Genomic DNA, 17,949 nt, shown 5'->3' with positions numbered 1-17,949 from the left:
CAAAGCACCCTCCCACCCAACCCTCACCCATTGCCTATATGCAAATAGGATAAAGAACAAAAAAAAAGTGAATTAAATAAATAAAATATAATAAATGATAATAATAATAATAATACATTTAAATAAAATAAATCAATTTTAATGCTCAATAACTGTATTTAAATAACCACAAATTATAATAATAATAATCATTATTATTATTATCAATAATAATAATAATACATTTAAATAAAATAAATAATAAAAATAAAATCAATTTTAATGCTAAATAACTATTTAAATAAACACAAATTATTATTATAATAATTATTATTATTAACAAAAATAATCCTACATTTAAATAAAATAAATAATACAAATAAAATTAATTTTAATGCTCAATAACTGTATTTAAATAACCACAAATTATAATAATTATTATCATCATCAATAATAATAATAATACATTTAAATAAAATAAATAATAAAAATAAAATACATTGTAATGCTCAATAACTGTATTTAAATAACCACAAATTATTATTATAATAATTATTATTATTATCAATAATAATAATAATAATCAATTTAAATAAACTAAATAATAAAAATCAGATCAATTTTAATTCTCAATAACTGTATTTAAATAACCACAAATTATTATAGATAATAATAATAATCATTATTATCTATAATAATAATAATACATTTAAATAAAATAAATAATACAAATCAAAACCATTTTAATGCTCAATAACTGTATTTAAAAAACACAAATTATTATAATAATGATTATTATTATTATCAATCATAATAATAATAAATATAAAAAGATCTGACCCCAGTCTTATCTTAACTCCTGGTCTGGATGTAACTGAGCGACTACATTCATTTGAGTTAAAATAAATTATATATAGGATAAGATTTGGATTCCACAAGGAAATTGGCAGGGTAGCCTATATAGACTATAAAATCTGAAACGTGAAAAATCTCCCCTCGATTTAGAGAAGAGAAGAGAAGTCCCTGTACTCTTTCATCTCTTAGCATCCTACAATAACATGCAAACGGTTGTAAGAGCGACAGTCCACAATACAAATCACAGCACTAGAAAAGGAAACGCGCAACACGACCACTATTAAAGAGGAACGCGTTAGAATAACCTCAGCAAACTCCTATAATTAGACCTTATAATAAGATGTCTATAACAGTTTTCTTTTCTTTATGGTAAACTGAGCCTAGTGATAATAAAAAGTGTTGCCTGTTACTGACCAGTTCCTCCCAGGCTGGACTGCGGGTGTAATGGTAGACCTCCTCCATAGTCCAGACCTCTGTGTGGAAGAGAAGCTCCGGAATCAGAGGAAGGTGGAGGTGGAGGAGTTCACAGCCTGCCTCATACGGTGCTCTCTGAAGAATACACGGGATTTAACTCGTCCTGTCGTTCCTCCACTACTACTACTACCAACCACCACTATCACCACCTCTCTCCTCCTCCCTCCCTGCTGCTCCTCTTCCTCTCCTCTCTCTCTGTGGAGAGGAAGAGCCTATCAGCAGCTCCACGTGATAAATGTCAAACCCGCTAAAACGCGCACTGCACGGATCAAAATCTCGAGTTTTGTGTGAAAGTGAGAGTGCGTGTAGGCAGCTATATATGCGCGCGTGCACGTGAGCAAGTCAGTGTGTGTGTGTGTGTGTGTGTGTGTCGTTTAAATGACGTCATGCCTAATATTGCCTTTTGCTTAATACACTTTATGAGATCAGATTTCTTCAATTTCCCCCCATGTCATTTGATTTATCTTATTAACTCTCTTTACTCAACACTTCCTTTGAACTAATAGGCTATTTCTTTCTTTATTTCTTTATTTCTTTATTCATTTCTTTCTTTATTTCTGTACCTCTTTCTTTCTTTCTCTCTCTCTTTCTTTCTTCATTTATTTATTTATTTATTTAGTTATTCATTCATTTATTTATTTTGGCATTATTTTTGAGTGTTTATGTGACTGTGGGCTGTTTTTTTGTCTTTTTATATAAAGAAAAACAAAGTTCTTAAATGTGCTCTATACATGAATTGACTACTTGATTAAAATACTTTTATGCCTATATTTGCTAATCCACTTTATGAGATCAGATTTCCCCCAATTTTCTCAATTCCTCCCCCATGTCATTTGATTTATCTTATTAACTCTCTTAACTCAACACTTTCCTTGAACTCAAAGGCCAACAAATGAATAGGCTATACATTTATTTATTTATTTATTTAATTTAATTTATTTATTTAATTTTTCTCTCTTTATAAGTTATTTTCCTAATTATCCCCCCCCCTGTCTTTTGTTTATTGTATATCTTTCCTTCATGCAACTAAATGTATTCTGTAACCTGTGACCCTATGGATGGATGGATGGATGGATGGGTGGATGGAAGGATGAATGGATGGATGGATGGATGGATGGATGGATGGGTGGATGGGAGGATGGGTGGATGGGTGGGTGGATGGATGGGTGGATGGGTGGATGGGTGGATGGGAGGATGAATGGATGGATGGGTGGATGGATGGATGAGTGGGTGGATGGGTGGGTGGGTGGATGGATGGATGGATGGATGGATGGATGGATGGGTGGATGGATGGGTGGGTGGATGGATGGATGGATGGATGGATGGATGGATGGATGGATGGATGGATGGATGGGTGGATGGATGGATGGGTGGATGGATGGATGGGTGGATGGATGGGTGGGTGGGTGGGTGGATGGATGGATGGATGGATGGATGGATGGATGGATGGATGGGTGGATGGATGGATGGATGGATGGATGGATGGATGGATGGATGGATGGATGGATGGGTGGATGGATGGATGGATGGATGGATGGATGGATGGATGGATGGATGGGTGGATGGATGGATGGGTGGATGGATGGATGGGTGGATGGATGGATGGGTGGATGGATGGGTGGGTGGATGGATGGGTGGATGGGTGGATGGGAGGATGAATGGATGGATGGGTGGATGGATGGATGAGTGGGTGGATGGGTGGGTGGGTGGATGGATGGATGGATGGATGGGTGGATGGGAGGATGAATGGATGGATGGGTGGGTGGATGGGAGGATGAATGGATGGATGGGAGGATGAATGGATGGATGGGTGGATGGATGGGTGGGTGGATGGATGGGTGGATGGATGGATGGATGGATGGATGGATGGATGGATGGGTGGGTGGGTGGATGGATGGGTGGATGGGTGGATGGGTGGATGGGTAGGTGGATGGGAGGATGAATGGATGAATGGGTGGATGGGTGGATGGTGGGTGGATGGATGGATGGGTGGATGGATGGATGGATGGATGGATGGATGAATGGGTAGGGAGGGGGATAGAGAAAGGAATTTGGACTCAACTTTGTAAACAGATCTGATGAATGATATCTATTTTGACTTATACATGTTTTGTATCTGTTATTTTTGTGGGATAAAATCTTTGAAAATCAATAAAACATATTTACATTTATAAAAATCTTGAATCTTGAATATAACTAATATATAGTCGATGTTGTAAACACTTATGTCGGAACTATCGGAACACAAAAACTGTGAAACACCCACTACGGAAGACTTTAGCGCCGGACCAGTTTGTCCCTCTTTTATTATCTTCCGACTCCCACATGATGAGCTGACGGATGTTATGAAATGTGAATGAGGCCGGTGAGGACGCAGCGTGACAGGAGAAGCGTGTGTTTATAGTATGTTTAGGGAGTAAACAGTGTTGTTTAAAGTGATGCACTCCCAGGTAATATTCAGCGGCTCGGCGGCTGTAGCTGCCCGGAGGATGAGGACTATTGTGGGGGCTGTTCTGAGGAGAGACGGCTGGATGTGGAGAACTCATGAGGTCAAACTCATCAACACATCTGCAGGTAAACTGACAGCTGGGACAAAGGTGGACCAATACAGACACAGCTACTCTACTTCTGACAACAAGGAATGAAACTGTGTTGTTTCTAGCTCACAGAGCAGTCAAACGAGATGACAAGTGCTACATGGACATTCAACCAGCTAGTAGGTGAAAGGTTATAGTTAAGTTAGTGGTCGTGTAATAACACTCACCTGTGTTTTATGACATTTACAGGTTGCTTAAAGACTCTTTTTTTCTGACAAAAATATGTCAAACAAAATATGGCAGCCAGAATTGACATCACATGTATCACCAAATTATTATTTTTTTTTATTTTCATTGCTATTCATCTTCAATCAAATACATAAGATAACATATTCCTTTATTAGTCCCGCAGTGTACAGCAGCAAAGGGGATAGTGCAAAAAACAAGATGCATCAGCTAACACAGTAAAAAAAAGAGCTAAACAAAGTGTAACAACCATTTCAATAGAAGGAAGTATAAAAATAGGAGCAGTATATACAGTATTGACAATAAACAGACTATTAACAAAATTGCACAAGTGGAAAATGATATTGCACAGTGAGAATGAAATAAATGAATGAAATTCCCCTTAAAAATATCAGGTTATTGTCAGGTTATTGCCAGGTTATTATCAGGTTATTATCAGGTTATTGTCAGGTTATTGTCAGGTTATTGTCAGGTTATTGTCAGGTTATTGTCAGGTTATTGCCAGGTTATTATCAGGTTATTATCAGGTTATTGTCAGATTATTGTCAGGTTATTGTCAGGTTATTGACAGGTTATTATCAGTTTATTGTCAGGTTATTGTCAGGTTATTGTCAGGTTATTGTCAGGTTATTATCAGGTTATTGTCAGGTTATTGTCATTTTATTATCAGGTTATTATCAGGTTATTGTCAGGTTATTGTCATTTTATTATCAGGTTATTATCAGGTTATTGTCAGGTTATTGTCAGTTTATTATCAGGTTATTGTCAGGTTATTGTCAGGTTATTGTCAGGTTATTATCAGGTTATTATCAGGTTATTGTCAGTTTATTATCAGGTTATTGTCAGGTTATTGTCAGGTTATTATCAGGTTATTATCAGGTTATTGTCAGGTTATTATCAGGTTATTATCAGGTTATTGTCAGGTTATTGTCATTTTATTATCAGGTTATTATCAGGTTATTGTCAGGTTATTATCAGGTTATTGTCAGGTTATTGTCAGGTTATTATCAGGTTATTGTCAGGTTATTATCAGGTTATTGTCAGTTTATTGTCAGTTTATTGTCAGGTTATTGTCAGGTTATTGTCAGTTTATTGTCAGGTTATTGTCAGGTTATTGTCAGTTTATTATCAGGTTATTGTCAGGTTATTGTCAGGTTATTGTCAGGTTATTGTCAGGTTATTATCAGGTTATTGTCAGGTTATTGTCAGGTTATTATCAGGTTATTGTCAGGTTATTGTCAGTTTATTGTCAGGTTATTGTCAGGTTATTGTCAGTTTATTGTCAGGTTATTGTCAGGTTATTGTCAGTTTATTATCAGGTTATTGTCAGGTTATTGTCAGGTTATTGTCAGGTTATTATCAGGTTATTGTCAGGTTATTGTCAGGTTATTATCAGGTTATTGTCAGGTTATTGTCAGGTTATTGTCAGGTTATTATCAGGTTATTATCAGGTTATTATCAGGTTATTGTCAGTTTTTTGGTGTGTAAGTGGTCTACTGGGAGCAGTGCTGGTTGTGTAGTCTGACAGCTGCAGGAAGGAAGGACCTGCAATAGCGCTCCTTCACACACTTCGGGTGGAGCAGCCTGTCGCTGAAGGAGCTCTCCAGTGCTGAGATGGTGTCCTGCATGGGGTGGGAGTCATTCTCCATCATGGATGACAGCTTAGCCATCATCCTCCTCTCTCCAAACCACCTCCACTGTGTCAAGGGGGCATCCCAGGACAGAGCTGGCCTTCCTGATCACTCTGTCTAGTCTCTTCCTGTCCGTAGCCAAGATGCTGCTGCCTCAGCAGACCACTCCATTAAAAATGGCTGATGCGACCACAGTGTCATAGAAGGACTTTATATTGTTACATACCTTTTATATACAACAGTATACAACCCAAGACAACAGGTTCTTTTCACAGTAGCCATTTTAACATGTCATAGCAGGGTAAAAAAATAATTTTGGACCCATTCTGTTTAGTGCGTCACAGCCATTCTAGTGAGCCAACATGCACAATACCAGGGCTATAATCAATGTTATTAATTACACCTGTGTTTACCCTGCAATGACATGTCAAAATAGCTGCTGTGAAAATAACCTGTTGTTTTGGGTTGTTCAAAAAGAGCAAGCTTAGACTGCCATTATTGTTTGGTTAAGAAACGGTTGCATCTTGGCAAACAAACAGTTTATCTCCAGGCCTTTTTCACAACAGACATTTTGACTTGGAAAAGCACAACAGGTGTTAAGTATAACATTAACGATCAACGGTCCCCAGTTAGGCATGACAGTGTGACAATGAGCTACCATGCAGGCTTTTTTCACCGAAGACATTCAGGAAAAGAACAAGTGTAAATAATCAAATAAATGTTGGCTGAATTCCAGTTCAGTTTTGATTTCAGGGTCAGAGTATTGTGCATGCTGGCTCACTTTCACTGGAACACTTAAATAAAACGGAGCCCACACCTGTGCCTGTCCTACTATGACAAGTATGTCTGCTGTGCAAAAGGCCTGAAGGAAGCAGCTCAATGGAATTCAGCAATCAGTAATTTTATTATTTACTCTGTGCTTGTCCTACTTTAGCAAAATATCTTCAGAGAAAAAGGCCAATTGCACAGCACACCGAATAAAGTTGCATACCAACTGTCTTGGACGACTCCTTTAGGAATTAAAATTGTATTCAAAACGGCAGTAAGTTTGATCAAACAACCTCAAGGGAGTTTCAGTTAAAAAAGAAAATATGCTTAGCTCTGTGTGTCCATCAATGCAAAAAAATGATCTAAAAATGATTGTTACATGAGAGGCACAAACCAGGGCTATTCATGAGTTAGCAATATATTAACCACCTGTGTTTTCCTACTGTTACTGTGTCAAAGGTGTCAGCCATGGCTAACACTAAATGGAAGTTAAATATGAATAGAAACTGATACTCTACCGTCCTGAGTATCTCTAGACTTGTCTGTGAAAGACCTTCTCATGTAACAACAGCATGGTTACCCTGATGTTTGCAGGTGACACGGTGAAGATTGGAGATATCGCTTACAAACTCAAAACTCCCCGGAATCCAGAGCTGGTTCCTGTCAAACACAGTAAGTCATTTCCTCTTATAGAGATGTCTGTACAATATATTCCTCTGCATGAAATGAGAGGAAGATAATGGCAACAGATAAAACAAAAGTAACTTTATTTCTTTTTGTTTTGCTAGTTTCAGACTCCTTACCCCAGACAGTGGCTCAGCACCTACGATGGATCATGCAGAAAGACCTTTTGGGCCAGGATGTGTTTCTCATCGGTCCTCCAGGACCGCTGAGACGCTCCATAGCTATGATGTACCTTGTGAGTACACACATAACACACACACACAAGCAAGTGAAGGCATGTGTTAACTCTTATGTACTGAAGTATTTCTAAAACTATGACAAATCCAATATCCTAAAAAACAACAACAGTATCATAGTTGTATAAAGATTTCTAGCAACAGATTCCGCTCAAAATGTACTGTATGTGAAATTCTTGAAATATTCATTGTGAAGAAATTAACCATTTTGGAATTGAAGCAAACTTCCACCTAACATGTAATTTATATTGTATATTCCAATCATCATAGACATTTTCTTTGCGGTTTCTTCTGGAAATTTAGATTTTAGAGTGATTGTTTGGAGCTTTGAAATATGTGATTATTGTTTTATTTCATAATATCTGTTTGCAGAATCCTCTCATATTTTTTATTTTACAACAAAAGCCGGAAACTTATCTATGGATTTCTGAAGTTTTCCCATTGTTGTTGTTGTTGACCAGGAGTTGACCAAACGGGAAGTAGAGTACGTCGCTCTGTCCAGAGACACCACAGAGACGGACCTGAAACAGAGGAGAGAGATCCGCTCAGGGACGGCCTTCTACATAGACCAGGTAAACCCACTCGCTGCTTCACACACCGTCTAACAAGCAGGGTTCGAAATGAACCCATGTTGGTGTAAAATCTGCTTTTCCAGATGAATCAAGTTATTTGCCGCACCAGCAAATTAAATTTACTAAAGTCTCTCTCTAGAGCCAGTGTGTGGTTTGTCCGTTCTGGGCTACTGTAGAAACATGGCGGAGCAACATGGTGGACTCTGTGAAGAGGATCCGCTCCCTATGTAGATATGTAGGACTCCTTCTAAGCTAACGAAAACACAACGATTCTTAGTTTCAGATGATTATATACTAATGAAAACATAATTATGATTATTATATTCCATTCCTGCTAATAGATCCCCTGAAGTGTTAAATACTGTTCCTTTAAGGCCACACATTTACACGCATTAGATCCGTGGCTCATTTCCAGCTTAATACAACAAGCTGCGATGGTTTTACTAAAAATATTTTTCTAATTTTAGACTTGACTTTGGGTTCACACAGGCGATTCCAGACATTCTTTCATTTTTCATAATGTTTTTGTGTTTAAATAGAATTAATACAAATTTAGAATCACAATAATCAGGCTCTGGCTAAATGTCTGTGTAACACTGTGAAGAACTGATATGATCAATACCGAAAGCATTGTGTCAATAATCAGAGCATTTTTTCCCACTACTGAAACACTGTTGGACTATAATTTTCAGTAAGGGTGGAGCAATAATTGAGCATTTCTTATCCTCTACTTCTCTGTGAAGCACACAAACAGAAGGCGTTCAGTTACTGTAACACATCACTACGCTGGTGCCCTCCCTCAACACTCCATCCTGTTCCTTTCCATGCCACTCTCTGATCGATCGAGCTTTATGCAAACGTGCACCCCCACACTCTGTTGACTTTGTAAGTCAAGTAACCATGGAGACCAGCAGATCCTCATTATCCAGGCTGGTTTCTCTGAGGAGAACTTTCTGTTCTCCGTTCATCTCCATTCATTTCTCAGGGGTACAGAAAAACAATTATGGACAAAAAAACAAACAAACAAACAAAAAAAAAAGAACAAAATCCGCATAAGCGTGATCATTAGACTCTGTCATCAGGCTTTCAGGAGCCAGAAGTGACAAATGATGATGAGCTGATATAATTAACATTTACTCATTCATGTCATTATCCACAGCTAATTAGCACATGGCTTCATCGGTGTAAAAATAAACCAGCTGCTGCATAACAGTTCAAACTCCAGGGGAACAGCGTGACGTTTCTTTTATTTATTCTGAGCACATTTATCCTTTAGACTTTACTCACCAACCTGGAACAGGAAAACTCACAGCTAACTAGTTCATTTCTTAGAATTAAACTGAAGCTGGAGGGGAGTTCAGTTATTGTAGAGTGCCACTCCTCTCCTCTCCTCTCCTCTGGTAACTGAAGAGATATTGTATGTTTCATAGTGGTGTAAGAAAATATCAATGAACTTGAGTATTACAATATTATGTTTTGTGATACGATCCTCAAATATCTTTTTATCAGTTATATTTCACATACAGGTCACTTGTGCATTCAAGGCTCATTTTCATGGTTTTTATAAATTGTGCATGTTGCATTGAAGTCATTACAAAATATAATAAAATAAAAGGCACAAAGGTGATGAGCTGCATACAAAATATTATACATTTATAATAATCAGTGGTGGATGAAGTACCTGAAAGCCACACTTGAGTAAAAGTACAGATATCTAACCAGAACATGACTTTAGTAGAAGTTAAAGTCACCAATTAGAATATTACTTGAGTAAAAGTTTTTAAATGTCTGGTATTTACTGTACTTACGTATCAAAAGTAATTTTCTGATATAGTATTCAAATTAAAAGTACAAGTAAATGCTGTTAATAAAAAAGCAATCAGGTCAAAATTAAGAGATTTATGAAGTTTATTCCTCTAAACATGTACACCACCTTAACAATGGATTGCACAAAAAGTAGTGCTATGATGTTGGATGTTACAGAGACTGTGATAAATGCAGATCCCACTGTTCTGATTGCATAGAAAAGTCTGTTCTTTAAAAGTCAGATTTTATACATATGGTGGTGTGTATATTTGACAGTTTTCCTAAAATTAAATTAAAAAAATTGCAATATATCGCAATATATTGATTCTTAACCCCAGTATCATGAAACATATCCTATCTCCAGAATCTTGACGATACACTGCCCTAATGTATCATATGTATATATAAAGATTTCTCAGTGGATGCATCACTGGTGCTTGAGAAGGAAGGACACTCTGCTGACTTAAAAATACGTCTGTACTGCATATAGTTGTGGACACCCTGCACTGCACCTCAGCCGTTACTCATCTGATTGGTTTTATGATTAAAGGGGCCTAGTATTTATGTGCCAGTGCAGATTAAGCATTTGGGCCGTCACCCTGCTGATGTGGCAGTTTTGTTTGGCTCTAGCTCATTTCTCTAATTTGATAGTTGTGTGGCTCGTAGTGATATTCATTTTACTAAAATGAATGGCAGCTTTCCATAAGTGGACAGCAATGACACTGCAATTTTATTAAAACCTTTGCTTGTGTGTAAAGATGTACTACACCCACAAAGACCCCTCCAGAAAAAACATAAAGCCTTTTTTATGTTGCATTTAGTTGCTGTTATTACCACTATATGTATTTTTACATCCTTTGTCTGTCAAAAGAGTGTTTTCTGAACAAAAGAAAATTAACAAAAAGTTCATGAGGCTGAAAGGCAGAAACCTCCTTTTAATTCTGTCTACAGTACATTACAGTGCAATTCATAAATAAGACTGAGTAATGAACTAATTGACTGGTTAATCTGAAGCAGTAGGACATGTACAGCATGTGTGTTATATCTGCAATCTGTTTTGTGGGATGTGGTGTTATTTTTTAGGGCATAGCTTAATTAGACACACTGCCTACAAATTATTACTTCTTGCATGGTTAGCATCATGGTGTTAAAAATGACAGTGGCAGCCCACAAATAAACAGAAACATGTTTTATTTTTACTACCGATCTATCTGCACGTGTGATTGAATCATGAGCCGTGTCCCAGTTCCATACTACCCACCAATCCTTTGCATGTTATGAGAATGAAATGTCTTCACACATGAAAAAAATAACTTTATTTTTTCTTTATTTCTGAAGTTTATTAAACAATGGAAGAATTCCCACTTTAAAAAAAGCAGTGACGCTCTTCGATCAACAAGTAGAAGCTGTATAACTTTAGTTCTGCTTTTCTTCACGTTGAGCAGACGATGCTCGGGTGTAAGTAATAATAGGGGGAAGTTTGATGAGGTGTGCCACTAAACAAACATTTGCAACAATATTGTCAATGCTTGCTCAACAGTTTACACTACATAAATTAGAGTTGCCTGTATTGGAAACAGTTGAGAGATGACAGGAAATTAGAAGAGAGAGGGAGGGATAGACCTTCTTAATGTCATTAGCTGCAGCTGTGTTTTTCATGCAATAAAACCTTTGTGATAGCTTCTGTTACAGCAGCATATAATAACACACATCCATCATCGGTTGCCATATACAGTACAGAACGTGTGCCATGTTTCTCTGTACATCTTGGGCAATGACACTTATTTAATCCGGAGGGAAAATTCCAGCACCGGTGATCTGATTTGATTGGTTGCTACAGACCTTTTTAAACATAAATCTGGCCCCTTTTCACAGCTGCTCTGCAGGCGTGCCACTGCTCCACCACTCCCATGACACCCAAGTGAGGTAGCGCTATGAAGTTGCATCACCTTCTGCTTTAGCACGTCAGGAAAACAAGGCCCAAGAGTGGACATACGTGGACCATAGACTGTATATATAGATGGACGACGCGTCGTCACTTCCTCCGACTAAATTGAAGCCAAAATATCCCGGATACGGGAGCTGCCATATTGAGATTTTTACATAATTTTGAGCCAGAGTCTGCGCAGTAGTGATCGGGGGGAAGAAACCATCTTTGGGAAAAATGTATTCGACGTGTACTTTGACTTTTTAGTTTGATCCATGTCCCATCTGCTAACATGGAGGGGGCGGGTTTTATGACCTACACTGCAGCCAGCCACCAGGGGGCAATTGAGATGCTTTGGCTTCACTTTCGGGGAGCTGTCATGTTGTCCATCTTTATATACGGTCTATGATGGTTCCAAATGCTCCGATTGATTGAATTGTTTCCTGCCCCTCCACTCGTCCTTATCCACTGACGACACAGTAACGTATTGACCAAGGCCTGTTGATTTTTCCTGCAACAAGGAAAGCTAGCCGACCCCTTCAACTCCCTGAGGATCATCCGCCTCCCACCTTCTCGTCAAAATGAAAACAGGTGTCCCTTGTTTCCATGGCAACAGCCCATGATTCGATACAGCATTATTGGCTGTACTAGGTGTGAAGGGATTGCTTATTTCTGGTCTTCCTCAAATCTGGTGGAATCTAATGAAACGTGGGCAGGGTGTGTGTCAGTGTGAGTTGGCATGTGCAGCTTTATGAGTTGGTGTATTGGATGAAACTCGGAGATGAAGTTGATATTTGCGTGAGTATATGTACACGTTACAGTATCTGACACTTGTTTTGTGCGAGGGATTGAAGACGTGTGGGTGCAAATTTGCGAGCGTTCCTCTTTGAGAATGGTTTGGTGTCGTAGGAGGTGTGTGTTAACTAGAACATCCAAGTACTCCTCAGGGCCCTGTGCTGATTTGGAGTCCTAAATTCAGACTTAACGTGTCAGTCCCTCTGCTTACTCTGTCCCTCCTCCTCCCCTCCTATCCGTCCACTTCATTCTCGGTCTCTTTCTTTCTTTTTTTTCCTTCCCTCCGTCAGTCCAAGCATCACTCCACCCCCCCAAGTTTGCATAAAGGATGAAGTCACATGGATGTAATCACATGCTTGTTGTATATATTTGACATCTCCAGTCACCTCTCTCCAGTTAGCAGGCTCTTATGTAAGGCAGCTTACCTCAAACCCACACTGCAAATAAGACTCTATTACAGTAATAAACAGCTCGCCACCTCCACTGAGTTTGAACTGAAACCAGTGTATAGCCAACTAATAGTTAAGCTCTGCAGCAAGTTCCTATTCAAAATGAATTGGATGCACTTTTCTAGGTAATATGTCGGTCACATGTGGCGAGTAAACAAACAATCCTGAAGCCCTCAGTGTTGTCTGTGTACAAACCTGTGGCAACTGAGCATCAATATCAGGGAATGCCAAGCAAAACTGTAAAAACAAAACAGAGTTCTTTGATAATAGTTTTTACTTCAAGTGCAATAACTGGAGCGGAGTGGGCCCAGAGAAAGAAACAGTGTCACTGGCACGGTTAATGCTGAATTAACACAAAACCGCACACGTGTGGAGGTAAAAACAGGAACAGTTTGATGTAAAATTAGCACCAATAACCAGGTATTTAGGCCACGCAAATGGAACAGAGATGTAGGACTGTAGCAGACCTAAAACTAATGTGATTTCATGTACTGTGAAGTGTTCTTCGACAGAGATCTGCCAGCGCTGGAGAACATCCCGCTGTAGATATCAGGCATGACGGACAGATATGTGAGAGCTTGTATCTGTGATGAAAAGCATTTAAGTGTGCCAAAATAGTTTTGTTGAACATAAATAAAGTGATGACGTCTTGACGGATTCCCCAGGCGAATGCAGATACATAATATGATGACTTAATTAATTTACGATCGTTGGAGCCAAAATAGATGTTTGGTTATTGTGGTTAAATAAATGTAATTTATGGTGTGGTTAGATTGCTGCTAAACCATCCCGTTAATACAGGTGCAGGCCTCCCTTTGTGGGCGTCAAGAGGAAGAGCAAATAGGTTTTTGACCGCAATGAAAACGTTGTTTTTAAAAGGCTAAACGCCAACAAATATGGATTGAAGCAACATATTTCATTAGATTTTGCTACTAAGTAGCAAAAAATATATCTTTTTAAAAGGTTTTATATACAGACTTTTGTATAAATTATCCAGTAAGTGTGTGAGCATGATTTTAGTTATACATGAGCAAATCTAATTTCGACAACCTCTTAGGTTGGGAGCCACTGCCTTAAAGCATACACTAATATGGATTTGTGTGTATCAGTTTATAAGTGGTCCTCCTGATTACTTGAAATTTGGATCTTACCTGCAAAGAGTTTGGAAAAAAACATCCCAGTCCAACAACAGTTGTTGATTTGTGTATGCACACAAGTTAATATTAAATCTGTGCCTTCATAAATGAGGTACAGAAGCATTTTGATGACATTATTGAATGACAATTAAACGTTACATACAGTACAAAACAGACAGTTGAGGGGGTGGTATGGAAAATGGTCTTTTATATCACTGTAGACCCGTCACTCTTCATATCCATACTCCTCTAATCCTTTCGTTATCCTATTTACTCAACCCTCTCTAACAGTCGTTGCTAAATGTTTGCTTAAAGCTTCTGGGGATCTGGTGGGATATTTTCTGCACAGTGAGTGTCAGGCAGAGAACAAGGCCCGTCTGTGCTTCCCCCGTCTCTCTCGCCATCCTGCGTCACTTACATTTTTAACAATTATCTGATTATAGCGTTGGTGCCGAAAATGGATAAAGAGTTAAATATAGAGCATCTGGTCCTCACTATAGTTTTATGGCTCTGCTTCCCACACAACCTGCCACGTATTTACATGTTAACCTAATTATATGGCCACTTGCTCTGCGGTGCACCCAGACAGCTAAAGTTTCCTGCCTCTTGACGTCAGACGCGCTTTTTGATTTCTGCAGAAATGTGCGTCTACACAAACATTGTACACTTCCACACACACACACATGCTGTTGAAACTAACCCAAGTAGAACCAAGTTTTTCATCCCACAGTTGGTGGTAGAAAATAGGCCTTCCTAAAACAGCCGAGACTGTTTTGAAGTTTGGTTTGGAGGATGTTCTGCACACAATAAGCTGAGGACATCCTCAGGAAGGGCTTTATGGCAAGCTCATTTTGTCATTAGAGCAGTAAGAGCTGATGCACGCTCAGATTGAGTGCTTTTAGCATTTAACATTTACACAGGGTCAGAGGTCGTGCTGGACAATGGAGCGGCAGCTTTGGCCTGAGGTTAAACTGGTTGCAGTGGCAAGGGTTTAGCCTTATAATTAGCTATTTCCTGATACCAGCATCTTCCCCCGCATCTCTAATTATTTCTGGAGTATTGCTTGAGTTTAAAGAGGACCTATTATGCTTTTGTGCTTTTTCCATTTCCTTTAATGTATTATATAGTTTTTTTGTGGATGTAAAAGGTCTGCAAAGTTACAAAGCTCAAAGTCCACACCAAAGGGAGTTAATCTTCCCCACAGAAACACTGCTCCTGAACGGTCTGAAACGCCTTGCTTGAAGTCCTGCTTTTTCTTCTGTAACGTGGTGATGTCACCGGGTATCACATTTGCATAATACCTGTCTAGCAGCTAGTTTGGCACGCCCTCAAACAAAGCTAGTTAGAGTGGAGCTGGAGCGGAGCCCGAAGAGGTTGGTTTGGTTGACCAATCACAACAGAGTGGGCCAACTGACCAAATGCTTGAAAATAAGCATAATAGGTTCCCTTCAATGACTAGTCTCGACTTCTCATGTGTTTGTCCCCAGTGTGCTGTAAGGGCAGCGACACAAGGTCGAGTCCTGGTCCTGGAGGGGTTGGAGAAGGCAGAGAGAAACGTTCTGCCTGTCCTCAACAACCTGCTGGAGAACAGGGAGATGCAGCTGGAGGACGGACGCTTCCTCATGTCAGCTGAGCGCTACGACAAGCTGCTGCAGGTCAGAGCGACACACACCGTTGATCTGTTACGTTCTCAATCGAAGAGCTTGAATCTTAACACTTGAGCAGTGCATTTTCACACTACTCCTACAGTGCTCCTCTTGTGTGACATTCAGAGTCTGTACTTGTTACATGAAGCTGTGTACCTGCAGCCTTTAGCATGAATATTGCATTTAAGATGAAAATGTATCTTTGAATTTGCTGAATTATAGAGGATTGGAGTGTTTTGTACCTTGATGCATTGCAGGAGCACACCAAAGAGGAGCTGGACGGCTGGAAGATTGTCCGTGTAAGTGAGGACTTTCGGGTCATCGCTCTTGGTCTTCCTGTCCCCAAGTACAAGGGCAACCCGCTGGATCCTCCTCTACGCTCCCGCTTCCAGGCCAGAGATGTCTATTACCTCCCGTTTAAGGTCAGTCCGGGAATTAACAGATTATCTAACACCAAACATTTCCCACCACCAAAATATCTCAATAATGAGAGAAAAGGACTTCAAAATGTTCTCCACTAGACCGCCACTCTGTGTTTCTGCCCTCACAGCAAACAGTTTTCAACACTAAATCTTTGAGCTTGAACTTGTGGCACACATGCTCCGGGTACAGTTGATCTAAGTGTACAGTTTAGCCCTGCAGCTATCCTCATCGTGATATTGTTTTCTTTCCAGGACCAGTTGGAGTTGTTGTACACAGTCGGACCAAACGTTGTTGCAGAAAGGTAAATTCAAAGTAAAACACTTACTGAAGCTTTAAAATGGTTTGTTTGACTTGTTAGGATTCTTTCGCAACAGTCTCAGTAGTTCTTCATGTGCATTATTCTGTTGTATCCTGTGTGTCAGGGTGTCCCAGCTGCTGTCACTAGCCACCACGCTGTGCTCCCAGGAATCATCCAGCCTTGGCCTTCCTGACTTCCCTGTGGACAACCTGCTTCCTGCCCTCCATGTGCTGGTGAGAATCCAGCCCCCCTAAATCTTTCTTACTGTCCCTTAGAGGGGGAGGAGGAAAAATGAAAGCCCAGCCATGAAAAGAAAAAAACAGACTTCTTTTAGTCCGTGGATGCTAGTGTCTTTTTTGTGTTATTGCAGAATGCTTTCCCCATGCTGTCCTCCCAGCAGCTGGTCCAGAGACTTTACCCCTACGAAAGCATCCTGGGCAAGGATGGGCGCACCGCTGTGGAGGGCGTTCTCGGTGTAAGTCAAGATGTGAACCAACAGTCTAAACTATCAACCTATCTGTATGTGGTGTCATCTAATGTGCATGCTTGTTATGGTCTTAACATAAGCTAAGATACATTATTTAAAGGTATTCATGCCTATATGTGTTCTGTGGCACTCTTTCATAGAGATTTGAGCTTTTGGATGGTCGTCGTCAGCCAGCTCCCAGCGCCATTTCGAGTGTGTCCAGGTCAGGGGATCTTGAAGGCCATGCAGATGTCACATTATCTGTCGCGGACAAGGACATCACCTTTCAGGTACCAGTAGACTGGCTATATACAGTGTAAAATGATGTTGGGGTGCTTTATTCTGAACGTGGATTGGGGCTTTAAAGACAGAAAGTGCTGCTCCTGCTGCCACTGTTAAAGATGACCTATGGCATTTTTCTTGTACATATTTTAAATCCTGCACTGTTTACATCCATGTTGCATGCTGCAGTCTCCTTCGTCACTACCTTTGCTGGTGAATTGCTGCGTTTCTTGGCGCATTAAAGTCACCTGTAGATGAGTGGAATAGTGTGAAACCATTGGCAGGAATGTGTTGCGTCACCCGTGGGCAGTACTGGAGCAAGTGCTTCCTCATTCATGTGAGAGAGGCAAACAAAACAGGGACTCGCTCGTGAAAAAAAGGGCAGACTGTCAGAACCTGCTGCAGTAAAATGAGAGTTTTTTTATAGGGAATCTGGTGCTCGGAGACACAGGGACCGACCGCCAAAAATCACCATCAAATGAAAGTTCCTCGTAGTAATTTGTCTGTCCCTGTGAGTGTGACCACTAGGCCTTCATCAAACTCTGCACTAATAGGTTTCTGACAAAACACTCAGTGAGTCATACATTTCACAGAGATGTCCATTATCCCATGACAGGCCACACACAGATGCAGTGTATCAGTATCAGTAGCGTGACCATTAATCTCTGACTGATACTCTGTAAAGTGTCTTAAGGGAACATCTTTATCAGACTTTAGTTCTTCTTCTTGGATGATAAAA

The 17,949-nt window shown here is 39.7% G+C and overlaps 2 protein-coding genes across 2 annotated transcripts in view; one reads left to right on the top strand and one right to left on the bottom strand.

The window, feature by feature from the left end:
- The window catches only part of dgkh (diacylglycerol kinase, eta), a 65,167-nt gene extending 63,584 nt beyond the window's left edge, over window positions 1–1,583 (bottom strand). The window contains exon 1 of the mRNA XM_037789383.1: window positions 1,249–1,583. Coding sequence (XP_037645311.1) covers window positions 1,249–1,296 — 48 coding nt within the window. The 5' untranslated portion in view covers window positions 1,297–1,583. The remainder of the gene's footprint in view (window positions 1–1,248) is intronic.
- A 2,017-nt stretch (window positions 1,584–3,600) lies between these two features.
- Window positions 3,601–17,949, top strand: part of vwa8 (von Willebrand factor A domain containing 8) — a 75,132-nt gene continuing 60,783 nt past the window's right edge. Inside the window, exons 1-10 of the mRNA XM_037789610.1 lie at window positions 3,601–3,882; window positions 7,085–7,162; window positions 7,279–7,409; window positions 7,872–7,982; window positions 15,583–15,750; window positions 15,999–16,163; window positions 16,416–16,465; window positions 16,587–16,695; window positions 16,833–16,937; window positions 17,090–17,218. Of these exons, the coding sequence (XP_037645538.1) occupies window positions 3,747–3,882; window positions 7,085–7,162; window positions 7,279–7,409; window positions 7,872–7,982; window positions 15,583–15,750; window positions 15,999–16,163; window positions 16,416–16,465; window positions 16,587–16,695; window positions 16,833–16,937; window positions 17,090–17,218 (1,182 nt within the window). The 5' untranslated portion in view covers window positions 3,601–3,746. The remainder of the gene's footprint in view (window positions 3,883–7,084; window positions 7,163–7,278; window positions 7,410–7,871; window positions 7,983–15,582; window positions 15,751–15,998; window positions 16,164–16,415; window positions 16,466–16,586; window positions 16,696–16,832; window positions 16,938–17,089; window positions 17,219–17,949) is intronic.

Source organism: Sebastes umbrosus, chromosome 13 (genome assembly GCF_015220745.1).
Source record: "Sebastes umbrosus isolate fSebUmb1 chromosome 13, fSebUmb1.pri, whole genome shotgun sequence".
NCBI lineage: Eukaryota > Metazoa > Chordata > Actinopteri > Perciformes > Sebastidae > Sebastes > Sebastes umbrosus.
This window is presented reverse-complemented; position numbering and strand designations above follow the sequence as displayed.